General features: G+C 36.3%; 2 protein-coding genes across 2 annotated transcripts in view; both read right to left on the reverse strand.

Moving 5' to 3' along the window:
• Positions 1 to 1643, reverse strand: part of LOC306843199 (anoctamin-1-like) — a 33646-nt gene extending 32003 nt beyond the window's left edge. Inside the window, exons 1-2 of the mRNA XM_079374521.1 lie at positions 1602 to 1643; positions 414 to 580 (exon numbers count right to left, since the gene is read on the reverse strand). Coding sequence (XP_079230647.1) covers positions 414 to 580; positions 1602 to 1632 — 198 coding nt within the window. The 5' untranslated portion in view covers positions 1633 to 1643. The remainder of the gene's footprint in view (positions 1 to 413; positions 581 to 1601) is intronic.
• A 1435-nt stretch (positions 1644 to 3078) lies between these two features.
• LOC306843198 (von Willebrand factor-like) overlaps positions 3079 to 26613 on the reverse strand; it is a 36759-nt gene continuing 13224 nt past the window's right edge. Inside the window, exons 23-52 of the mRNA XM_079374520.1 lie at positions 26304 to 26444; positions 26106 to 26204; positions 25837 to 25993; positions 24757 to 24912; positions 24528 to 24663; positions 21594 to 23035; positions 20289 to 20399; positions 20063 to 20206; positions 19819 to 19962; positions 18536 to 18700; positions 18392 to 18438; positions 17121 to 17298; positions 16548 to 16762; positions 16278 to 16467; positions 15128 to 15457; positions 13510 to 13757; positions 13293 to 13395; positions 13097 to 13168; positions 12132 to 12233; positions 11833 to 12038; positions 11569 to 11718; positions 9515 to 9598; positions 9232 to 9415; positions 8394 to 8434; positions 8182 to 8289; positions 7653 to 7751; positions 6696 to 6824; positions 6465 to 6504; positions 4747 to 4844; positions 3079 to 4659 (exon numbers count right to left, since the gene is read on the reverse strand). Coding sequence (XP_079230646.1) covers positions 4468 to 4659; positions 4747 to 4844; positions 6465 to 6504; positions 6696 to 6824; positions 7653 to 7751; positions 8182 to 8289; positions 8394 to 8434; positions 9232 to 9415; positions 9515 to 9598; positions 11569 to 11718; positions 11833 to 12038; positions 12132 to 12233; positions 13097 to 13168; positions 13293 to 13395; positions 13510 to 13757; positions 15128 to 15457; positions 16278 to 16467; positions 16548 to 16762; positions 17121 to 17298; positions 18392 to 18438; positions 18536 to 18700; positions 19819 to 19962; positions 20063 to 20206; positions 20289 to 20399; positions 21594 to 23035; positions 24528 to 24663; positions 24757 to 24912; positions 25837 to 25993; positions 26106 to 26204; positions 26304 to 26444 — 5511 coding nt within the window. The 3' untranslated portion in view covers positions 3079 to 4467. The remainder of the gene's footprint in view (positions 4660 to 4746; positions 4845 to 6464; positions 6505 to 6695; positions 6825 to 7652; positions 7752 to 8181; positions 8290 to 8393; positions 8435 to 9231; positions 9416 to 9514; positions 9599 to 11568; positions 11719 to 11832; positions 12039 to 12131; positions 12234 to 13096; positions 13169 to 13292; positions 13396 to 13509; positions 13758 to 15127; positions 15458 to 16277; positions 16468 to 16547; positions 16763 to 17120; positions 17299 to 18391; positions 18439 to 18535; positions 18701 to 19818; positions 19963 to 20062; positions 20207 to 20288; positions 20400 to 21593; positions 23036 to 24527; positions 24664 to 24756; positions 24913 to 25836; positions 25994 to 26105; positions 26205 to 26303; positions 26445 to 26613) is intronic.

Below are 26613 nucleotides of genomic sequence, written 5' to 3' on the forward strand. Positions count from 1 at the left end.
TGTTGGGATCTCGGGAAGTGTTTTATTCCACTGGAGAACGGATTCTCAGACTGTAACAGTCCAGTAGTGATATGGATTTTTCAGTGGTCGATGCCAATATCAAGAGATTTTTTCCCACTGACTCCAACCCACAATCTTTGTGTGACCAGCTTAAAATTGCAAAATCATTACATTTTCTTATGTCACCTTACTTGACCCCTGGGGGGTCCGTGAAGCTTCTGCAGAGGGTCCATTGAGAAGATGCACATAACATATGCAACACAAAAATTTTAATATGATCTAACCAGAACTATTATTTAATGTAACAATGTCAGTTAATAATTTATCATAAAGTGCTCTAAAAATAATTCCTGTTATTGATAATAAACAACATTTGATCTTAAATCCTGCATTAGACAACAGAAATCACGCACCGTGTCCTCAGCAATGTCATTGGCATCATGCCCGCTGCTGGCCGTGCCCTGCTGGCCCAGTTCAGAGATATCTCGGGCAAGACAGCGGAGTTTCTCGCTCTGCATTGAAGAAGACTCAGTCCTCACGGCGGAAACACGCATGCGCTCAGGGGCCCCGTTCCAGTTTTCTGTTAGATAGATATTCACAGGTTAATTTTGATGTCTAATAATGTCTTACTGAAAGTCTTTTTTATGGCATGTCAGTTTCTTTGTATGTGCTTTGACAATACTGCATGCAAAACAATCGTGCCAATAATTTGCTTTTGAGAGAACAGAGAGAGAGAGAGAACGCATCCATATTAAAGTAGAGACCAGAAAACCTTTCAGCACCAAGGACAGCGACATAATTGAAGGCTGTGCGTCAATGCAATGCTCAAAACCTGTAAAAATGACTCTGATCACACAAACAGCAGCACGTACACCTCTAGTCTTTCTAAACATTTTCACACCTGACTAACGCGTCACTTAAATATGCCTCATGCCTTCAGGTAAACAAACACAGGGATTCATGACTCTTAGAGAAAGCTATAAGCGCATTTACACCACCTGAACAAACCATGCATCACACCACAGTCTATTTGTGCGTTTATTTCCCGGTGCTTTCATATCAAATCACAGTTTCCATTCTGTCGTCAATGTCAAAAGAGAAAAAAGATCATAAATTGTGTTTGATTGTTGTGAGAAAACAACACATGGTGTCAGATTGCGGTTGAAATAGCTCCAGCTTATTGCCCCAGCTAATTATACAAACCCCCTCCGACACACTGAGCCCTCTCGTTGTTTTCCAAAGCAAAAGGATGAATTCTAACACAATTAGTTACAACGTTAACGAGTGCTAAAGTGTGACAGCCCGTCTGAAGGGGCAAATAATGGCGCGCGCCTCATTGCAATTAACATCAACGACCAGTTTGGTGCCACTCAAATGTTCAGTTTTCACCACATCAGACTAATTGACTATAAATGCATGAGTAGATGAAATAACACGCATGCATTTGCAACAGTTGAATATAAAACGATAACCAAACAAGCCAATTTATTCAAGTGGCAATTTTACAGACATACAGCAAATGCATTTTCCCTTTGGCTTAGAGAATCCAATGCACTCGCACACAAACAACATCCACCCGAGTGTTAGGACTTGGTACTCACCCGTGGCAGAGGGCGACCTGTTCAGTGCCATGTTCCCGGTGATATGGTGGACAATCCGCTCGCGGCCCCGCGCAGCTTAACGCGCTCGTGCTTCTGCAGTTAATTCCGTGGAGCGCTCGAGACGCTCAAACTTCCAGCTCGCGTGCACAGAGAGAACAGTGACAGCCGACACAACCCCCTCCCCCTCACACACACACACACACACACACACACACACACACACAGACAAGGTATCTTTCACAAACAGACGCTAAGTGCATAAGTCTAATTATTACGAACTAACCGTGGAAAATATTTTAAAACATAAAAATATATAATATGGTTTATGATCAAGCATTATATAAAGCAGTAGTTTAGAAAGGAATGAAAATACTATCATCATTTACTAACCCTCATGTTGCTCCAAACATTAGGCAGAATCAGTTTCAATCACTTTTTAAAAGATTCATTTGGGATCCGTTCACTGATTCATTCAGTGACTCCTTCTGCAGGTGGTCCTCCAACCATTAAAAATAAAGGTCTTAACCAGGTTTCATGGTCGCTTACAAATGTATAAATATAAAAAGAAGCGCCGTTTTACATAAATAGCGATTTTCTCATAGTAGGGCAGGAAATTAAACATTCATTCGGTTCGATCATGAACTAGATGACTCCACTCAAAAACGTGCTGCGACCAAATTTCTGTACTTTTAGAGATATACCACCTGCATTAAATGAATTATTTACTTCTCGACCACAGATGAAGGATATTCCATAGACATGAAGGTAGTAGCTATCTTGATATTGGCCTTTGACCTTTGTTGTATTAACAACTGTGAAAATAATTTACTTTAAAAGAGAAAACAATTCTTGGCATTTTTAAATCTGACAGCTCCTCAGCTCATATGCCTACTACTGTTCAAATACCACATATTTGGACATGCTACATATTTTATGTACTGCTTTTTGAACTTACATGAAGTCTTCATGCACCATATGTGACCACAAAACCAGTCATAAGGGTACATTTTTCGAAATTGAGATTTATACATCATCTGAAAGCTGGATAAATTCCATTGATGTATTGTTTGCTATGATAGGACAATATTTGGCCGAGATACAACTATTTGAAAATCTGGAATCTGAGGGTGCAAAAAAAAAAAATATATATATATATATATACTGAGAAAATCGCCTTTAAAGTTGTCCAAATGAAGTTCTTAGCAATACATATTACTAATCAAAAATTAAGTTTGAATATATTTATGGTAGGAAATATATTCAAATAAATTACTTAATATCCTAATTATTTTTGGCATAAAAGAAAAGTGGATAATTTTGACCAATTTAATGTATTTTTGTCTATTGCTACAAATATACCCCAGCGACTTAAGACTGGTTTTGTGGTCCGGGGTCACATATTTTAATATGCATACGCAAATATTATTTGAATGCTGTAGAGAAATACGAAATATAGCGCACGAGTCGTATGGACTACTTTTATGACACGTATAGTGCTTTATTGTCTCTTTTAGGCAGTCCTGGTCACATTTTACATTCATTGTATGGGAAAGAGAGAACCTCGAAATTCAGCAACATTGTGTTTATGGAAGAAATTCATATGGTGTTGAAAGACATGAGGGCGAGTAAATGATGACAGAAGTTTCATTTTTGGTGAACTATTGCTGTATGCATTATATAATTAAACAATATTTGGATATTTAAATATAACTAAATGTAATTGTACATTTTAATAGTGAATTCATTGTCTATAAAGATAAAGAGTTATGATATACTAAAGGCTGTTGACATTTAAACTTTTATCTTATTCTTTTTATGTCCAAACTCATTTGTAGCCTATTGTCAGCTTGGATACACCCGGGGTTATGTGCTTTAAGAGCACACTGACATTTTCTTGGGTCATATCTTCACAGAACTGAACCTGCAGTTATGTGTTAGCAACCATTAAACAAGCACTACCTCAGCACACTCACTTATGCATATTTCACATTGCTTAATCAGTCAGTTCATTTAAGAGAGAACATTAAATGGCTGTAAATGAGAAAACTAAAGCAATCATTTAGCCAGCAATCTGATCACTAATAGTGTATTAAATCCCATCAGAGAATGCATGGACTAGTCATGCACTTTCATAATTACCTTCAAAACACATCATAATAATGCAGTGACTCACCAGGTTTAATGAACATACTTTCTGACATGATTTCCAGATGATTGTACAGTTATTATTAAGGTCATGGCAGCTGGAATTGAGATTAATCCTTTACTGCACACAACAAGTTTTTCATGTTATCATTTAGTTACAAACCCAAAGCATTTTAATCAAATATTATTTCAACCCTGTTGAATATAATAACGCCATAGAACCACAGACGTGTGGAAATGTAATGTTTGTTCTTGATATTACTCAATATTTCATGAGGCCGACAAGTATTTAATGTGTGAATTGTACCCTTCAACACCCTTCATAACTAATTGACTGATCATATTCTCCGTGCACATGAACGCTCTCACACAAATGAGTTCAAATGTCCAGAGCACCACCGAGTGGCACAAGTCGAGTACTTGTTTAGCCTTGTTCTTTATTGTTGGTCAGTCTAATAAACACCCATAAACTACAACCACACATAATAGCTGTGCATGATTAAGAATATATTTGTATAGACAGGTTGTTTAATCAGAAATTACTGTTTATTGATTAATGATGTGTCTTAATGCTTTATATGTTGAAATAAAAATGTATGATAAAGTGCTCAATTATCAGAGGTTAAAAACTCCACTGAGCCACATACCGGCTGTAGATGCATATATGAAAGTGTATTCAAGCAGTTTTTCACTTGAATGTTATTTTATCAGGTGTCTGCTTTCAGTTGGTCGGACAAGCGTGTGACATGCAGTCGCAGCCGGTGACGGCGAGGATTTGGTGGTGTGTTTGTGTGCCGTTAGCGCAGCGCAGGGGAACATTCATGGGCACCGTGCCTGTAGCTGCGCAACACACACACTCGCTCTCAACCTTGTGCTTGTCCAGCGAGTACATAGACTTGCTGCCACAGTTTCCCTGTGGGTGAGAGAACAAGACAGATAAAGAATATGTACATAGTTTCATGGTATTGTTGCAATAAAACACGAAAATGCATCAACTTACTTCGCAGTAAGTGAGTTCTATCTTTTCTTCTGATTGGCAGTCATCCACTCTAATGTAATTCAGCAAACCCACAGTCCTTCTGCACTCTGGCTCAGTACCTAAACAGACATATGCACCCATCATGTTCAGATCAGTGGGATGGAGTAGGGCTGCATGATTTAAGGAACAAATGCAGTATTTTTGTCTGATAAAAAAACAAAAACAAAAAGTCCAGGATTGATATGCCTATTTTGATGTGCAAAATGTGACCAAAATGTGATTATATATCAATATCACTACAATAATAATAATAATAATATCCTAAAAACAACTAAATAATACAATAAATATTATTCTTGTAATATTTCACTGCAAAATAAAAAAACAGTATTTAAGAAAAAATATATTGATTATATTTGATATTACAACTAAAATTACAGTACTAACAGTTATGTCTTCATTTCCAAATGTTTAAACCAAAAATTTTTTTTAACGTAAAACTGTGGGGAGCCTCTGATTTGTATTCAATGTATTTAACTTAAAGCTTCTCTTTTGTTGATGAGCATTTCATTACAAATCTAGGAAGTTAAAGTGGGCGACTCAAACTCAGAGCAGAAATGAAGTTTGTGTGGTACAGCATTTACAGCAAACTGAGCAGCTCTGAGATGCTGAAAAACACTGGATCATGAGCTGTGATGCGCACGTGTTTGTGCATATATTTATTTAACCCATTTAATCCCAAATTTTTCCCAGACATGAAAATATCCAAATGATGTGTCATTAGTAACCCTTTGAAATAATCAATAATTATTAAAAAAAAAAAATTGGGGAAAAGTTGGAAAAAATTGTGTTTTATGTTCGGTCACAATAGTGGGATTTGGAGAGTACTGAAATCACATATTTCTGCAGTCATAAAAATTGTTATACATCTTAGCTCAGCTATTTTAAACTGATTGATCACATTCTATGGTTACTATTATGCATAAAAAACCTTATGCAACATTGATAGGAGCACTGAGATAAAAAACTAAACAATTCAACCATCACCGCATTTCAAAATTGTTACTTTTTTCTAAAATATAACGTCAAATTTTTACAACATCATTATTGTAAAATTTTTCTAACATTTGAATTTTTTATTTAGTGCAATATTTTGTCATTGCAACATTTTATTGTCATTTTCACTAGCAACTGCCATTGGATTATATTGTAAAATAAAGTTCACCGTTATCCCACCGGTCACTATTGTGACCGTCAACACGTTTATTCTATGACCACACTCAACAAAACTGAATATATGCAAATGCATATATTAATACTAGACACTCTAAAGATAATATGTACCAAAACTCTTTGTCATATCTTTGTTAACATACTTTACTAGCCTTTTGTTTTGGAGCAAACAGTAAATAAACTGCTCTGGTCATGTGACAATTTGCACTAATCATGTGAAACGCCACATATTTAATTGAGACCCTTTATTTGTTCCATATTTGCAGGAAGTGCACTAAAACATCAGTCGGTACGGTTTGTAGAGCTTTATAAATGAAAAACTTTTTTACAGTCACTATTGTGACCGGTGGGATTAAATGGGTTAATTAAGTGGCAGACTTGTGATTTGATATTCTCACTAATGCATATCACAATTTTGGTTTTATTACAATTAATCGTGCAGCCATAGGATGGAGTTTATAAACTGAGCAGGATGTATGAATGATGGTTTTGGTGGTTGTTCTTACACATCTCACAGCAGGTGTCTCCAATCTGGCTTATTTTACCCTGTGGATAAAGAATACATTGTTTCACTTTCGTTATTATGCAAAACAATAAATATGGTTTATTAGAAGTAGAATATGTTCCTGGAGTGGTGTTTAGGGTTTGGTAGATTTAGGATTAGAAATAGGGTTTGAAACAGGCAATCGTTTCATAGCAGTGTTGTTCTAGGATTAGGAAAGTGTGTGTGTGTGTACCCCATGTTCCTGACAGCGTTTGCGGTCAAATGGAGGACATGTTGTCACAAGCGTCTCCAGCACCAGCTCTTCATCTTTATTCACACTGCATGTGTGTTTAGTGCAGCCATCTGTACGCGTTGCATTTGCCTGAATACACACATATGTACAGATTTATGACACTTATCTATCTGAAAATCAATAGAACATCTGGAGCATTTAAAGCAGGGGTCTCAAACTACTGGCTCACAGCGGAAGATAGTTTCATACGACTCCTCAAGCATTAATAGTTGATTTTTAAATTTAGCCTGCAGATCACTTCACTTTTTGCATTTTATTTGATTTTTTCTGTAGTTTTCTTTAATGATTGATAAGCAATGGCCTAATATAGACTACTGTTCTTAGATTAGGTGTTGGTAGGATTTAAAATATTTCTTTTCTCACAAAGGCTGCATTTATTTGATTGAAAATGCAGTAAAAAGAGTAATATTGTAAAACATTATTCTATGTTTTCTATTCGAATACATTTCAAAAATCTATTTTATTCCTGTGATTTTTTTAGCATCATTACTCCAGTTTCACATAATCCTTCAGAAATCATTCTAATATGCCGATTTGCTGCTCAAAAACAATTCTGATGATTATTATCAATGTTGAAAATGTTTTTGTGGAAGCTTTTTTTTTCACTTCTGATCAGATTAATGGGTCCTTGATGAATGAAAGTTTTTATTTATTTGAAATGGCAGTGTATATAATTCATGGATGCATTTGAAATGTTTGAAACAGTTCTTCTTAGCAAAGCTGCAGTTCTTAAGCTAACATATGGCTGTTTTTTTTTTTTGGCCATCAACCATGTTCATTGGCACATAGAGGTAATTACTGGCAAGAGAGGGGGAATTCAAACCTGTGTCTTCCACACAGATTATTCTGGCTATTGTGGCATTGACTTATGACTCTTATCTGAACCATATTTATTACTTTCAGAGTCACCAGCTGTCCGTCAGGTCGTCGGATGTTACATGCAGTTGGTACACAACGGCCGCAGCAAGCATTAGGTATCGGCTCCAGCGTGTATCCCTACAAAACAAAGCACACATGTGACTGTACTCATACATATAGAGCTGACAGTCCTTTTAGTGGCTGTTTTCATAGAAATGAAGATTCTGTCATCATTTACTTATCCTCATGTCATATTTAATGACTGTCTTTCTCATCTTATTCAAAGGGCGTTTGAGAAGGCTTTATGGACGTCAAAACCTGACATATCTAAGTGCAGCATATCCAACATAAAAATGTGAATGTAATCGAAGAGCTGCTTTTTAAAACTTATGCTCCTTTTATTGTATTTTCATTGCATGCAAAATCAGCTTGGGAAAACGTCTGCTTTTTTGCTGGATGAAAGAAAGTCATATGGGTTTTAAACGACATGAGGGTGAGTAAATGATGAGAGATTTGCCATTTTTTGGGTGAACTACCCCTTTAATAATCTTCAGAGTGAGGGGTTTACCTCTGAGCAGGGGGAGCAGCTCATTTTCCTGCAAGAGAGCCGATAACTCCTCTTATCTCTCACACACTCGCAGTGTGTGCACACATCCACCATCACTCGCTCTCCAGCCTGCTCACACACACACAGCAAGACACCCCAAAGTCAATTTGTTATGCACCAAGACATCTGCACACGGCACATTAGTATTATGAATGTTAACTCTACGTCTTTACCGCAATAACAGTTTGATTCAGCACACAGACATCCATTGGAACTGCAGAAAGAAAAAAAAGCATTAATATATAAGGAAAGATGACAGGGAGCAGCGGTGAGCGAGCAATGTGTGTGCAGGGCCCAAAATTAACACTTCAAACACCAAATGGGATGTGGCAAGTAAATAATGCCTCTTCCTGGTTTTACTAATATTAAAAATCATCAGCTTTAGTCAGAATTGTTTTTTTAATGGACATTTTTCAAAAAACAATATTTTTATAAAATATCAAACGGAAAGAGCTCATATAATAGCTATATTTTTATATCACTGTATTATGTTATGTTAACATTTTATGTTTTTATTTTAAAATTTGTACTGTGAGTTTGCTCGTTTACTGCTTTATAGGGCATTAAATAAATACATATTACATATTAAATGTTTCTTATAAATTGCTTAAATAAAACTCAATTGAGATAAAACTTAATTTAATTTAAATTCAATATATCCAATACTGGCTTTTGTTTATCGGTATTAACCAATTATGTATATATAATTGTTGGCATCTAAATTAAGATTTAGATGATCATGCAACACTCACCTAAAGGAATAGCGATTATGGCAAAGATTTAACTCTTCAAATGAGTGTGAAATCCTAATATTTAGCTTTTTTGCAACAAATATACAAAGAAAATTGCATTGTCATATTTTAATAAATATTAAAATAGTAAAATAAAAATACAGTTAAAAATATTAAGAAGTATTTAAAAAATGTAAATTTGATCAGTTCATTGATCATTGGTAGGTGTGACATTAAGTTATTAAGTTAACTTTCTGTGTTAGTGTGAAACGGTTTGTACCGCAGTGGCAGGTCGGGCAGCAGTCTTCTACTGTATTGCATTGGAGCTCTGTGCCCAGTGGACAGGTTGGCATGTCCATGAGGTGGCAGGATGCGTTTGTATGCTGGATGAACACTTCCTCATTGACCTGAACACATTCGCTCCACACACATCTGTCCTGCGGAGACGCCCACTGCTCTCCCACCTGCACACATGTGGAGTTAAAGAGAATGTCTTTCACATGTAAATACAGAATATTCGAACACAGACAGAGAGTAGGAGGACAAAGACACTAAATACTCGCCTGTCTCAAACGTCCTCCTTCCACACAGCTGGATTTACGGCAGTGACCGCAGCACTCGCCCTCTGAGTGAGAGTATGTGGTTCCCTGCATACACAAAATCAATGTGAACTCATAACCGGCCTTTTTTATTTAGCTATAAATGTCCACGGGCTTTCTGTGCATGATTCATCACTGCCTGTTATTGTAAGAGAAAACGTATTTGCGTCTTTCATCAAAATGTAATAGCTTTTCTTCACTTTTAAATTGTTTCCTCTTGTTTCTATGACCGAGGGGTGTGGGAAATTATATTAGATTTTTTAATTTTCTGAACAAAATACTGATGTGAGTAGCTGGCTGGGTATTTGGTTGCTACGATGTTCTTGGTGGTTGTCAGGTGGTTAATTACTGACTCAATCAAAAGAGTTTATCATATTTTGGTCACTATATGGGAGTCAATTTATGTGTAAAATAACCCTATTTTTTAGTAAATCTTATAAAAGAAATAATAGCTCACCATCCAACATCCCGCATAATTTGAGGTATTATAAGAGACATTATATTGGGAGATGGTCCACTCGTATTGAAAATAATGGGAGAAATTATACCACTTTGCATTGTGATTAAAAGAGCCAGTCGACTTTCTCATAAAAGAATGGACTGTTTGTTTACTCTGTTTAATCTGCATATGTATTAGCTGGAGCAGACTGAAAAATATAGTATTTTTGTGTGATTACAAAGCAGCACGATATGATTGTTGCCAGATTTTATTCCTGATTTGATATGTTACTTAAGCATAACATTTTAGGTCTTTTCCATTCAGGTTGTTTAGAGCTACTTGCATGACAGGAAATAGACCGCTGAGTTGACTGGCTTGCCTTAAAGTCAGCATGAAATTAAAATTCGCTCTGTCTGTTTTCTAAATGCATGTTATTGTTTTTAACTTGTTAAAATAACTCAATCTTCTCTTAAATGACTTCTCTCTGGTGATGCATGTTGGATTTCTCCAATCATTCAGTTCGCTTAAACCCGGTCTCGTTCTTACATATTTATCCTATTTTTGAGTGCAACATTCACATCTCAAAATCCACTAAACAACCGATAGATAGTCCCCACCCTTAATTTTTTGTTTTCAAACTTGGATGCACAACACAATATGAAAGAAAAGATCTGTCTTTACTTACATTTCATTGCGACCTTGCATGAAACCACTTTTAATGTTCTTTTTTTTGTGCATTCGTAAGTGCATAAAAATGTAATACTTGAAGTTAGGAGTTAGTTCAAATCCCTTATGAAAGTATGCATAATAATGTTGCATGCTTTATGAAAAATCAGTCATAATATCATAGCCTGAATCTGATGAAATCAAGTCCAGATGAATATTCACACAAAATGTCACAATACAGAAGTTAAATGCATTGTAAATGCCGCTCCATGTCATTTTTTAAAGTGACTTTATAATATATTCATTGTTCATAAAAATAAATAAAATTCATAACAGTTCACATCTTGAAATGCTGAATTGCCAAAAAGGCCTAATAACATCTAATTTGAGGATGCTGAGTTAAAAATATTACTAAAAACATTCGGTAACACTTTACTTAAAGCCTTTATGCATAATGCATTATAAAGGGTTATTAAAGGGTATAATGCATTATAATCATTCGTAATGTGTATTGTAAGACATTATATCTTGTAAAATGTTTAATTTCTAAATTCTTAATTTAACAATGAATTAGTAAGTGTTGAAATGTATTAACTGTGGTTACAATTATTCATATTGTAAAATGTGCATTACAAAGCGTAATTAATGCATTACTTTTATAATCCATTATACGTAAAGGCTTTTAGTAAAGTGTTACCAAACTTTCCATCACAGTGGGGTTTTTTTCATAAAAAAAGAATGAATATATTTTTTAATTATATACAGTATATGTATCATCATTGATGTACATATCAAAATAACAAAAGCAGTCAATAGTCAAAAGTTCTCCTAAGATTATAAAGAAACAAATAGTGGATTTAATCCAGCAAATATGCTGCAGGGCGGTGATATTTTTCAAACAGAAAGGACGCACCAGAGGACAGATCTGGTTGCAGACGGGGTCCACACACTGAGCGATGTGCAGGCCAGTCTGTCTGTCTGCTTGCTCCGTGCAGGTGCAGGTTTTACACTTCTCCTCCCACCTGCCTCCCACCTGGTAGACCACAGCATCCACCACACACACCTGCACATATAAATAGTCGATTGCATGCTGATTGCAGAGTACACTCATCAGGACATGGAGCTGCAAGGGCAAGTGAATAACACAAGCGCAGGGAGAGCGCAAAAGCGTGCCAACCTTATCGGGCGTGCAGGTGACCTCTATGCAATCGCAGTCATTGGTGGTGGTCTTCGTGATGTAACCCGGGGGGCAGGTGCGAGTGATGCTTTGACAGTTGCACACACATTCGTATGAATCGCAGCACTCCGACGGTGTGACCGACAGCTTCTTGTATGCAGGGCAGGATGGTTTTGTTGTCACAGGACACTGATCCTTTTTGCAAACTGAGAGAGGGTGGTGGAAGAGATTGATGTGATTGAAACCATCTTTGTGAAACGAATGAGAGTGTGTGTGTGTGTATGTGTGTGTGCTCTCACCACACTGGTAAACTGGCAGACAGTCTCCTGGGTTTGTGAGGACGACACTGAGTCCATGAGCGCAGGGAGGGGGATCTGACCGCTTACAGTTGGGGTCACACACTATAGACACACACAGTAGTTTAACAACGCTATATTGTGGTAGAGCCATCAGGTGTATCATATCTGTAAGTATGGGTGGTAAAAGCATCACATATCTAAGGCGCAATGATTTTCATGTCTCAGAACACGTGACTGGAATTGCGGAATCCAGTCATAAAAGTTGAATTTACAGTATAAGACACTTTTTGGACGAATTTATCATAAGTATGACTGTACACCTAATCAGACCACAATATGGACTAGTGTCTGTGAATATTAAAGCACAAAAAGACTGCTATTTAAATATGAAGTCTGCATATTCTGCATCTCTGTGTGGCACGGTTTTATACACATATGCAAGCACAAAGTATAAAACTGAGAACAAAATAAAAATTCGAAGGGCTCTATTATTGTAAAAATGTCATACATTATTAAAGTTTTATGAAATCAATTGATTACACATGTTTTTTGATTATTAAGTTTAAAAAAATTTTTTTTTAAAGTATCTAGAAAAATCTGAATCCACAGAATTTAGGAAAACATGATATTTATATGGGGGTCCTAAAAGTATAATTTTTATTAAATAAATTGTTGTTAAATTGTATAAGTTTCCTAATTTCAATTAATTACTGATTACTAAAATTTCATTTAACCATTAAAAAAGTAAGGTGAATGAAAGAAGTATTTTTAAAAGTACAAATTTGTATTCTCTGTGTTAGTATATTTAGTATATATTTATATATAATATCGCAATTAATTGATTACTTGATATATATAAAATAATATGTGAGAAGAATGAGTAGAATGTACATTATGGATACGTTAAATGTATAAATGCACATCATTTTTGTATTCTCTGTGTTAGATGTGTATTCTCAGCTCACCACACTCATATTCAGGGCAGCACTTAGATCCCGTCTTCTCCTGAAGAACCTCACATTGTCCACACTCTGGGGCTGTAGCACAGCAACAGTTTCCATGACAACACACACTGAGAAACCACTTCAAGAAATGGGGCTGTTAATCGTGTAGTGCACGAGAGCGATAGTGAGCGAGAATGTGTACGCATTGTGACTTTACCTTTAGCATTGGTGCAGGGTAACGCTGTGCAGTTGATGCGCTGCTGATCCAGACACACACACAGAAGACAGGGGTTTTCCTCAGGATTCCAGCTTTCCATAAACTGAAACACACACACACCAGGATCATGAGACTGGCAGAGGCTTATTGGTTTTGTAAAGTGGTGGCAATAGCAATAATAGCAGTTAGCAGTTAATAAATGGTAAAATCTATATACCTTGTGGGTTTTCCCATGGTGGTCCACACACTGGCTGCAGGTCTCTTTGCTTACACACTTATCTCCCGTTAACACGGACCCTTCAGGGCAGAAACAGCCCTCTGTGGGAGTGTTCAAGCACACTGATCCATTGCCCTTCATTAAACCATCACCCATCATGTCACCAGGACTGAACTGGCTCCGTCCGCACTGCTCCAAACATCCGGTTCGACACGCAGCGTATTCCATTGAGTCTGAGCATGACATGGCTACACACAGAAAATAAAATGGGAAATTCAAGTATTTTGCATTCAAGTAGAACACTAAATTATTAATGACATAAAATGCCATTCACAACGTGTGATTGGTTCCAATCGCAGAAAGGAAAATTGGAGAAATGGAGGTAGAGAAAGTTCTTACATTTTCATGAAGCCTTATTCTTTTTTAGAATAAACCTGTTTTTTTCTCCATGAAACACAAAATGATTTTTTTATTTTAAAGGATTATTTTATCTTAAAATATTTAATTAATTCTTTAGAATTTTTTTCTTTTAATCTAAAATCTTCTTTTTTTTAATTTTTTAATCTAAAGAGCAGTGTTGTTAACTGAAACGAACCCTTTAAATTTATTTAGTTAAGATGAAGTACTAAAATTATTAAAACAGAAATAAAATTAAATTAAAGCAAAATATTAAAAGAAATATTAAAAAATTAACAAAACTTTTAAAATTACAATACATAAATATATTTGTGCTGTCAAAAGATTAATCGTGATTAATTGCATCCATAATAAAAGTTTTTGTTTACATAATACATGTGTGTATACTGTGTATATTTATTATATGTATATATCTATCTATATATATATATATAAATACAAACACATGCATGTATATATTTAAGAAAAATATATTATGTTAAATATATTTATATATAATATAAAATAAGAATATGAATATATAAATGTATAAACGTTAATATTTTCAGAAAATATATACTGTATGTGTGTATTTATATATACATAATAAATATACACAGTACACATACATATATAATCTAAGCAAAATCGTTTCTTTTGGATGCAATTAATTGCAGTTAATCGTTTGACAGCACTAAATAATCAAAGCTAACTAATAAATACTATATAGTAGTAGAAATAATACTAATTTAACAGAGGTGAAGATTATCAGTGATTAATGATTAAAAAATCTTTAAAGGTTTTTTTATCACAAAAATCTATGGTATGTCTTGAGAAGACTACTTTTATAGTACTTGTATAGTATTTTATTGTCCTTTTTGGAGTTTGGTCACTATGAACTGCTGTTGGATGGCAAGATCTGTGTAAATATGTCTCTTTTTGTGGTTGTTACAGCAAGGTTTTGAACGACAAGAGGGTGATTAAATAATGCCATCATTTTCATTTTTGGGGCAACTATTCCTTAATACTAGCCACTGTATGCTGTATGCTTCCACTTTAACTTTCTTTCAAGCTTGAGACTTCATTACGGCACACAGATCTGTAGTAACTCCTGTTTGTTCTTTCTCAGGCACGCTGATCAATGTACCACCATCTCACTGAACTGAGACACGCAGGGTCCTCGCGGCTTCACTTCATGACTCATTAATCACAGAAGACTCACGGCAGAGGGTGGGCGTCCTCCAGTCCACACACACTCCCTGCTGACGGCACATGCTGCTGTACGCGGTAACAAGGTCACACACCGCATTAGGCTGGCAGGCCACGGTCTGGCAGATCTGCACATAGTCCTGCGGGGGGACCAGCGCGTGACAGCGGCTGAACACCTCAGATCTTAACACATCGCAGCCTTTCGCCACCCCCGCGGCACACGACTGAACCTCCTGATGCTGGACACACTCGCCCAGAGCCCATCCCTTCAGATACACGTCAGGGTCTGTGGTCACACGGCCATCAGATAACACCAGACCCGTCTGATCATCAGAGCAGGAACCTGAGACAGAGATGGGCAAGTTATGGACATCACACACACAAATAGTTGATCTGAGATATTTATGAGTAAATCCAGATGTGTGGAATATCTACAACATTTCTGTATGATTATCTATTAATTTGTTTACTGTGATTTGATTTAAATATTTATGTGTTAATGACTACTGTGATTCAAAGTGGAATACAATGTTTATTAAAGACAACCAAAGAGGACCGCTTGGGTAACCACTAACTCTTGACTCTGTCTCTCTCATTCACTGTCAAGAGTACTATATATATATATATATATATATATATATATATATATATATATATATATATTTATATATATATTTGTATATATATTATTAAAAATAATTCTAAAATTCTAAAGAAACCCATTTTAACTATTGAAATAATTATTAACAAATATATATATAAAAAAAAAAAAAACTTTCCCTCTATCTTTCTCTCCACCTACTAGTTTGTACTTATTTGAACAATGACTGAGACTTGGTGTTACGAGCACTTCCTCTGTCTGACTGCCTCTTCAAGATGAATCGCTTTTTGTATTCCCCAATTGTAAGTCGCTTTGGATAAAAGCGTCTGCCAAATGACTAAATGTAAATGTAAATGTATATATATATACCTATTTCATAATTCAATAATTTGATGAATTTGATCATTTTGCATGCAATCTTAAATATTTTTTATAAATTTAAATTAAATTTAGAATAATTCATTTGGAATAGCACACAACATGATACAGGCAGACTAATACTCTCCTAAGCAATCAAACAAACAAAAAACTACGGTCGTAAGCTTAAAGGAAGTGTATTTACCACATAAGCCAGTGGTGTTGGGTTTCATGGCGATGTCCATATTGAGCATGAACTCATTGCTGTGGGGAGTAAAGGTGAGTGTGAATCCATGCTGCTCTGATCTCAGCTGGTGCAGTATTGCACCAATTTGTGTCACAGTCACTCCCTCACTCCTGAATGGAACAGCGGTAATCACACCGCCCACAGTCACCTGCAATACAGACAACATGTTGACCCTCTCTGCTAGCTTAGTGAACTCTTTCACTTTGCATGCTTTTGCAATTTATCAACCTTCATGTCATCCTGTAGCATCACACTCATCCTGCCCTCCCTCAACTCCAGACTCTTCATGCAGATCTGATTGGGCGAGCTTTGACAGGTAGTTGTATGCAACACTAGCTCTGCCCCTCCTGAGCGAAGCAGCAGATAGGAGCAAGCGGCTCTCAGCTTCAGAGCTGCACCCGAAAATGACACAACGTGACTGGTGGAGCTGCCCATGCAACTACCTGTAGGAATGAAATTATGCATATTAAAGCTAGAAGTTCATTCATTTTCATGCAATTTTTATAATGTATTATGCAGTGATACAAGTTTTTTGAAAGTAGTACGCTAAATTGTTGTTTTTACTTGGCTTCAATGCATGTTTAATTCAGTTTCAACTAGTTTGCATTTTTAAGCTAAGTTTGAGAAAAAATTATTGGCAGTCCAATCACATAATCAGTCAAGAAAACAACTGTTGAAACCCACAGATGATATTACTTAATAAAGGAAAGGTGTGGTAAATGTATTGTGTGATATACTGGTGCTGAATGTGAGATTCGTAACAGGATTGGTTGTTGTATAGTGAGGGATGTGTATTCGTACAGGGGCAGGTCCAGGTACAGCCGCAGGTGTGATTGTAGCGGAGGGCCGGGAGGTTGTTTTTGCAGACGGGACGCTCCATCTTCTCACAGTTGATGCGGTGGCTCTGCACCGTTACCGTGCCTGATGGGTTGCACAGCACTGAGTGACAGCCATCTGGCAACAGCCATGTCTCACCGGGCTGATGGAAAGAAATAATCAGAATAGATACTTAGTTGTACAAACCAGAACATCAGGAGCCTTTGTTAGTCTGCGGTAGACACTGCATGATTAATCAAAATAAATCCGAAATCAAATAGCTAAGTGAAAATATCAAATCAGAAAGGCTGCAATTTATTTACATACAGTATATGCTGTGTGTTTCAGAGTGAAGTAATATTTGTTATTTTGTTTAATATTTAATATATAATAATCATTATAATAAAAATAATTATTTTACAATACAATACGATTATTTTTTATTATTATTATAGTCATGTTGATATATAATCACAACATTTTTGGCTAAATTGTGCAGCTCTACAAACAGGCACAGCAAACCTGGAACTTTATAACCCAGAGCTTTATAGCATTATGAATTCAGTTTCAGAAAATGTTCCAAATAGCCCTAAATCGTGCAGCCCTAGGTAGGTTAAAAGATACTCCATGCAAGTAAGTGAATGCAAACACTTCTGTCTATGTAAGCTACTGTATGCATTTGTTGTTTTCTGAAATGTTGCACTAAAGGGTGCATTAGCATGAACTGTCTTCAGAGGTCATTTTTCTCTTTAAGGACATCTGCTGCCAACAAACTGAAGAGATTCTTTAAAAACAAGCAGGTTCAAATGTTGACATTTATAGCTAACCGCCTAACTGCCTAACATTAAATTGAGCTTTAATGGCATTAACATTTAAATGTAACCCTATCGCCCCCTTGAGTTCAGAGGTTAGCTATTGCCATCATCACCCAAAAATGCACGTGAACCAGGCATGCATGTAATGTATCGGACAAGCATTCATGTTTGCATACATGCACAGAACATGTTACTAGCTTTATATTAAATGAGTCGTTAGTGAGCAGCTGTTGCTTAAAGGTTTTTTGACAGACAGAATGCCTGATCCAGTGAAAGAGATTATAGATCCAGTGAAAGATGGATTGTTTCTCTGAAAGTCTGCATCAGATCAAGAGGCTGAATGGTAGAATATTAGAAGCTGATGTTTGTAAGGTAGGGGTCTTTCATGGGAGTTTGATAGAATGATGGGAATTTTGCATCCTGCTAAAAAACACAGCTCACCTTCCGTTCATTCCCTTCATCATCTACACACACTCCAGGAGGACCCGCTGAGGGACATCATCATCATCATCATCACCATCATAATCAAACTGGTAGGGTATTCCTGTTTTATTTATTGTGTGAGTGTGTATATGTGAGTCTCACCCCTGCAGAGTTTGTCGGTGAACGACTGGTCGAGGGCAGCCATGGCGAGCAGGTACTCTGTGCTGCTTAGCCGGATGATGTTGTCCTGAGCGTGCCGTCCTGCGAGCGTGCTCAGTTCAGTTTGGTCATACTGGTTACCCAGTCCAATAGGAAACACTGACACACCTGTATACAACAAACATGTGTTGCTTGTAAGTCATAATGTTATTAGAAAAAAATAATAAAAGTAGAAGTGCATAATATTGTCTAAATAAAGTAGATATTTCAAAAAAATATATATATTACTGTAAAAAGGTTATAATAGGAGTAGAGCACAGAGTCAGAAGCTTTATAAATGCAAGAACTGAATGTGGTGCATTTACTTATATCATAGTGTAGGATTTACTAACTAAGAAATCCTTGGTCTATTGCTGCATCAACACCAACTGTCATTAGTATGAGGACAATGGAGCAGTTATCTAGGAAATTGAATTTATTCATAAGAAGGAACAAGACAGACATTCAGGAAATTGCCTCTTTTGTGCAATCTGAAGTAGCAACCGGTGGCTGACTGCACTTCACATTGATGTTACGTTCCTTATGAATTTATTCTCATAATAATGCTATGACTTCATCTCATAATGTTATTTTTTTTTTTCAAAACGCCATGATTTTATTCTCAAAATAGATTTAGATTGTATTTTTTTATATTAACATGATACTAAAACACTTTTGTAGTGACAAGCTGTTGATTACAGCAGAAAATTATTTCAACTCATCCCTCTGTTTTAGATACATCATCTCTAAAATATTTTTTTGTACATAGAAAAGAAAACCAAACAAGCTTGTTTAGAACTAAATAAGCTGAACAGTTCTGCTTTTAAATCTAAAATAACTTCCCATAGATTTATTTATTTTTTTATATTTTATTTTCTAATGTACTTTTACTTGCTAGGTGGCTGCTAGAGTGTCCAAGGTTAGTAAAGACATAGTGGCATCCTGTCGGTCACCACAGAAATTAATTCATTTTGACTTCCTCATCTCTAACTCTACAACTTAAAAATAAATTACATTTCATGCATACAGTAAATTTTTTTAAACAAAAATACAAGCTGCACGGATTTGGTTTTAAATCTGGAATATCTTGCCCCATGCATTACTGTAAACAGGCTTGTTTTTACAATCTGAGGGAGTTTAAATTAGAGTGGAAATCAACCACATGTTGCATTTCTATTGAACCCTGAACATCATTTTAAAGGCTACTTAAGAGTGCATTGATAAAGCTGTAGAACAATTTCACCCACCAGCGGTCAGAGCCTCGTTTGCTGCCTCTTGTACCGAGTCTATTGACCTGTCAGTCACCACCATAACCACAGCTTTAGGGATCCCCATCCGTCCCCCGCTGGTGGAGGAAACTGCTGTCTGCACGGCCAATCGCAAAGCAGCTCCTGCAGAGACAGAGGAAGGAACGCCCACATGTATATAGCGTGGCGTATATTTTAACTGTCAGGCTGTACTGTACCTGCTGTGTCTTCGTGGCATATTTACCCAGTCTTGGCTTGTTGTCTGTCTTGCTTTGTAAGGTTTCTAAAAGCTTGAGAAGGTTGTCTTCTGTCTGTTCATCTCTCCATGTGACTGCAACTGCTGGTTTCGCCCCATACACTATCACCGACACCTGTGTGTCATTGCGGCCTGCAACACACAGAAGTACAACTCTAGAAGTAAACATTAAAATGTATACATAAAATACAAAATCAGTCTTATGGAGACTTACCGATATTTGTGCTCTTTATGAAGGTTCTCACAAATGTTTTCAAGTCTTCAAACTGGTTATCAGAAGAAGCTCTCAGCAGGAACAGCACGTCCATAGGCTTTGAACACGGCACTGTTCAATCACACAAACACACACACACACACACAGAGATAAAAGAACAAAGAAAGCATATGTATTCACTCCTTAAGCATCCATGCATTGACTCTCTTTGCATTCAATGGCTAGAAATGACAAAATTCAAAAATTGGCTTGAGCTTTTCATGGGTTACTAGGAAAGTGATAAATGGTTGCTAAGGTGTTCTAAGTGGTTGCTAGGGTGTTCTTGGTGAGATTTTTTAAGTATTTGCAAGGTAGCTGATAGGGAGCTTTGCATAGCTACTAGGAAGTTGGTAGATGGTTGCTAAGATGTTCTTCATGGGTTCCTGACAGCCAATTTCCACACTAATTTAGAGAATTACATCATTGCATTTAATTGTTTCACAGCAGTCACTCTCTCTGCTGCCTCACTGTTCCTTTAGCTTTGAAATTACAGCAGTTACACTCACTGTCAATAACAAATCTGACAACTGAGATAAAAACAGCATGCAGTGAAATAGAAAGTCATGGTAAATAAACGCAGTTTAAAAAAAAGCATATATGATTACTTAAAATAAGACAAAACATCATTAAAAACAGCTAAATCAAGTAAAAAGATTATATTATTTTATATATTAAATATAATATATAATTTTATATATTTTCTGGACCATATTATATTATATATTATTTGATTTTATAACTATTTTTTTTATTTGAAGAACCAGGGTTCCCCCAGTCTTGGAAAACCTGGATATATGCTGTATCCTAATTAAAAAAAATAAAATGTAAATTTTTATGGTTATTCCATTCAGTAGAAATTTAGTAAAAAATATTATTAAAAAAAAAAAAAAAAAAATTATATATATATATATATATATATATATATATATATATATATATATATATATATATATATATATATATATATATATATATATATATATATGCACACACACAATTTATTTATTACTATATTTATTTATTGTTAGATTAATATTAATTAAATTAATATTAATTAAATATTAATCATATTTTAATTTAGTAATAATATAGTAATCATAAATTATCAATTTTTATTTTACAGTTATATTGATATATAAAATTGTGTAGCCCTACAAAAAAAGAACAGCAAACCTAGAGCTTTTTTTCTGCAGTTAATATTTTCCCTAAATTGTGCAGCCCTAGAATGTGACAGTATACAAAAAGAGCGTATCGCTTGTATCTGACCTGAAGGGGGCAGCGTGGCTCTCGGTGGCAGAGTGGGCAACACAGGCTTTCTGATGGTTTTACTGATGTTGATCAGCATAGGCCGCAGTATTCTAAGATCCGAAGGATTGTCCAGCATGATCGGTTCATCCGGGAAGCTCAACTGCACCAGATCCTCGTATTGAATCTGTTGGCCGATCCCAATGGGATACACTCTCTTATGAGCGGAGCTCGGAGGCCTCTGAATGACGTCTGTCGGAGGGCTCTGGGTTATGAGAAACACCATCTGGTCTGGTGTATTACTGGGCGTGTCTGTAGTAACCGTCTCGTATATGGAACGAATGGCATGGCCTGTGTTGACCTCCGCACCTTTGGTCCAATGTAATTGTCGCATTCTTTGCAGCACCTGCTCCCTGTGCTGCAGCTCCATGCGGCTGATTACCACAGTCACCGTGAAGGAGTACTGCATCACCGTGATCCGTAGATTCTCCACCTCTTTTTGATCAAGCGAATCAATGACGTCGACCAAAGCGTCGCGTGTTTTATTGAAGCCCTCTTCGCCCACTGCATCTGAGCTTTCCAACAGGAAGACAACCTCGTATGTTGTTACAGTAGGTGGAGGAAGTGTTGTACCAGGGCTGGGAATGCTGGGAAATTCTGTCACAATGGCAGCGGTTGGAGGAATTGTGGCGGCGGTGAGTTTTGAGGTGGTGGTAGTTGTTGGAGTGACCAAAGTGGTGCTGGATTTTGTAGTAGAGGGTTTCTTTGGGGGTTCAGGATCCAATCCCAAAGTGCAGAGGTAGTCGGTGATGGCCAGAGCTTCATCGTCCAGCGCTGTCACACTGCTCACGACGTATGAGCGACTGCTAGGCGTGGCTTTCGTGATCTCATTAACCTGTGCCATGTTGACGTCAGGCCCAAGAGCCACCGTGAGGATAGTGATGTCTTTCTTACGCAGCAGACGCTGAGTACTACGCATGGGCCGAGGATTCGCGCTCGCCGTCAGCAAGATAGCGACGCGACCCGCATGCTCACGCTTGTTTTTATCGTAAATGTAGACCGCTAGATATTTAATAGCCTCGTCCATGAACGCAACATCACCTCCGCTGTAAGGCAGCTCGCGCACCGTCTTCTTGAAGATCCACTTCTGCACCTGCATGTCGTAACTCTTCACACCGGAGTGGAAGAGCAGGACCGTGGCGCGGGTGTGGGCCGAACCCATTCGGAAGCGCTCCACCACACGGAGGATGAAGAGCTTGACCAAGTTGAAGTCTTCTTCACTCAGGGCAGAGGAGCCGTCTATGAGGAAGGCCAGGTCCATCGCTCTGTCGCAGGCGTCGGCAGGCACTGGGGTGGAAAACGGGAGCGGAGTGGGGGTGTTGCTGATGGTGGTTGGTGCTAATGTGGAGGCAAAACCAGTTACGGGACACGGGCCGCACGTCAACGTGTTGCTCTCACAGTGACTGAAAAAAATAACAAACATGACAATACTATATACTTAAATTGATTAATTTAGGAAAATAGTTTTTGTTAATGTATGTAAAAAATAATATAATATTTACAGTTATTTTCATGACAATTGACCCTTCGCAAAAAAACCCTGCCCTCCTTAGTTACTGTTGCTATGTCCGACAAGCCATGCCACTCTCACACTACACACCATGTTATCACGCAGTAAAAAATACATTACTGACAGCAAAAGACAACAGGTTACTTCTGGTATGAAACAATTTGTCATTTTTTAAGAAATAAATACAATAAATACTGTTTTGTGGCTCTTTAATGTGTCGTGACAGATCACTGTAGCACCTCAGTTCAAGTGGCACGTGAACCGATTGCCTTTTCATATTTACTTAAAGCACGAAATAAACATGAATGAACATCAGAACGTATTTAATTTCAACCGCAGAAAGATGTCAATACACACAATTTTTCAAGTTTAAGTCCACCGAATAATCTACTCTCCTGTCTGATTTGTTTGTCGGGCAAGATGGCTGATTTGGCGTTATGATTGGTCAGATCACCTGTCAATCAAGCTCTTTGCGAACGGTCAACTAGGCATATTTTCCCCTCCACAATTCTCATTTTTTTATGTGGAATATATATATATATACAAAATATATAATATAAAAATGGTACACATTTAAATTCTAAAATAAATGTCAAAATAATAATTAATAAAATATAAACATAATACGATGTATTATTCATATAATTTGTCTGTGTGTATCAGAATCAGAAGGAGCTTTCTTGTGTTTATATCTGTGCTGTTACTGATAGCAAATTATTGAAAAACATTTGTTAACTGATATAAGATATAATAAAAAATTAATACATTTATTATATATATTTTTATAAAATAAATAAAAATATTAGAAAAAGAACACTTGAAAGAAATGTTGCCTTGGCAACTAACTGAAATAAAATAAGCTTAAATTGAAGTACCAAAATGGCTGAAACCAAAACTGAAATTAAATTAAATTATTAAATTAAAAATAAAGCTAAATAGAAATTTAAAAAATAAAAAAACACAACTTAAAAAAACACATAATATAATTAAATAAAGCTTAAACTGAAATTAAAAGGAAAACTATAAAATATAAGATACAAACTAACAAAATATAAATAAGAATTAACATTATAATAGTATATAAATGTACATAATATTATATAATAAACAATGTAATTTACTTTTAAAATGACATTTACTTATAAATATTTAAACATCATGATTCATGATTCCAGAGAATGTTATTGAATGATATTTTTGCTTTACAGTAATGAGAATTTGTGATGAAATCATGAAAATAATGTAAACAAAACAATGGTCCTAACAACAAGAAAAACTGTCTTTGCTTTTATGTTAATTTGAGATGAAAACTTTTCTTTGTGAGATTCTCTCACACACTGCATATAATAATGAGTGATGGAGATTAAAAACAGAACGTGGCGTACCATATCTGGCAGAGATGAGGATCGTCATGGTTAAGGATGAACTGTTTTCCATGGGAGATTCTCTGTCCGTCATGCACACACACCTGACACTGTGACGGTTCCACACACTTCCTCAGCACCTCATCTAAAACTTGCCCTGAGGGATCGAAGCAGACAGAATGTGTGAATGAAAGAGAACTGGGAGTCTACAAAGTCTATTTACCTGCGAGTATGTGTGAATTGGCACTACCTGGTGGGCAGACAGCATGGCATCCCTCCACACATGTGACGGGACAGCTCAGAGGCTCAGGGTGCTGGCAGGTGGGAGGGCAAGCACTTCCACAGGCGTTATATTTCCACTCACACTCCACCCCTGCGTCCTTATTCAACTCCTCACAGCTCAGTGCTGCAAGTAAACAGTCAGTTACAACACACTGTTACACAATGTGATTAAAGGGTTAGTTTACCCAACTTTAAGAACTGATTCTCATAAGCTCATAAGCCAACATTTGATATTTTTCATTGCATTTAGGCCTATACAGTTTACAGTTATAGGTTTAGTGCATTTTTATGTATTTAAATAATTTATTTCTTTCTTTAAAAATTATATATATATACAAATAACTATATATATATATATATATATATAAAATTACAATCATTTCCAAATCATATTTTCACATCATATTTCATATTTTAAAATCATTTCCATACATATTTTATCCATAAATTTGGATTCAGAAATCATAAAAAAAAAAAAAAAAATCTAAACCTGACAAAAACTTTTGAGGACATGCTCAAAGATAAAAATTATTCATAGATAATTGTTTATTAATAAATTAATAAAATATTTTTTACTCTAAAACTCTTGGTAAAGCTCACTAAAACTCACTCTGTGGAAATGCTAAAATTATTACTTTATTTCTTTTATATATTTTTTAAGACTAAACATTTGATACATTTAATTTATTGTATTATAGGACCACACTGCTATGGGTTTAGTCCACGAGAGTTTTATGTATGTATTTTTATTTATGTATATTTGTTGATGAAAATCTATGCCAGGGAGTAAATACTGACCTTTACTTTGTTATTGTTACACAGCTTTTTAACACTTAATTAACAATTAATTTGAACTACTTTTATGATACTTTTAGTAGTTATTTGTTTTTTTGTCATTTTGGTGCTTGACAGCTTTTATAACCCTTTACTTTTATTGTATACAAGATTATGAACATTCTATCTAATATCTTCTTTTGTGTTCTGCAAAAGAAACAGTCAGATGGGTTTGAAACCGCATGTGGGTGAGTAAATAAGTGGATAAACTTACGGCACAAGTCGTTGGACCTCCAGTTCACCACCAGTCCCTTCTGAGCACACTCGTGAGCATACACGGCAATAGTGTTACAGAAACACGCACAATCACCCACAGACGGACACGAGCATGTGTCATGAGTGCAAATGTCCCAGTACGGCTCCGGGTCCACCTGACACAGTCAGAGAAATCAGTAAAAAAAGCATAAGCAATAAGAGTAATGGCCATGTGGCAATGTATTTTCATCATTTTAATTGTGACTGTTGAGTATAAATGTTACCAACCACGCTATTGCACTCCCTGAAGATGGTGCTAGTGAGCACACGGCAGGACTGCTCCACTGTCACCAGCTTCACAAGGTCTGTGCTGCACTGAGACACAACCTGCACACAGAAGTCAAAATAGGAGGTCAATTGATGCCTCTATGTTCAGAGTCACTGTAGGAAGACACTTTAGTTCAGGCTGTGATGCCATGAACCCACCGGAACAGCATCAGCACAGCTGGGTCGAACTTTCCAGGAGTTTCCAAAGTCTGCAGCGTCCACCTCCATCTGATTACTGCTGCTCAACAGATCATTATTCTGACTGCCATCGAAATTTCCACAAAGGCCACAGACTTTCCCCTTAAAAACACACACACACACAAATATTTTAAGCTTATTCTTAATTTCTTAATTTCTCACCTTAGATAATTAAGCTGAGTAAGCAGAGAATGTATGTGTGTGTTCTCATTTAGGAATTAACTCCACTTTGGGAACATGTTGAATGGTATAAATGATTCATAAATCATAT

Source organism: Barbus barbus, assembly GCF_936440315.1.
Source record: "Barbus barbus genome assembly, chromosome: 23".
NCBI lineage: Eukaryota > Metazoa > Chordata > Actinopteri > Cypriniformes > Cyprinidae > Barbus > Barbus barbus.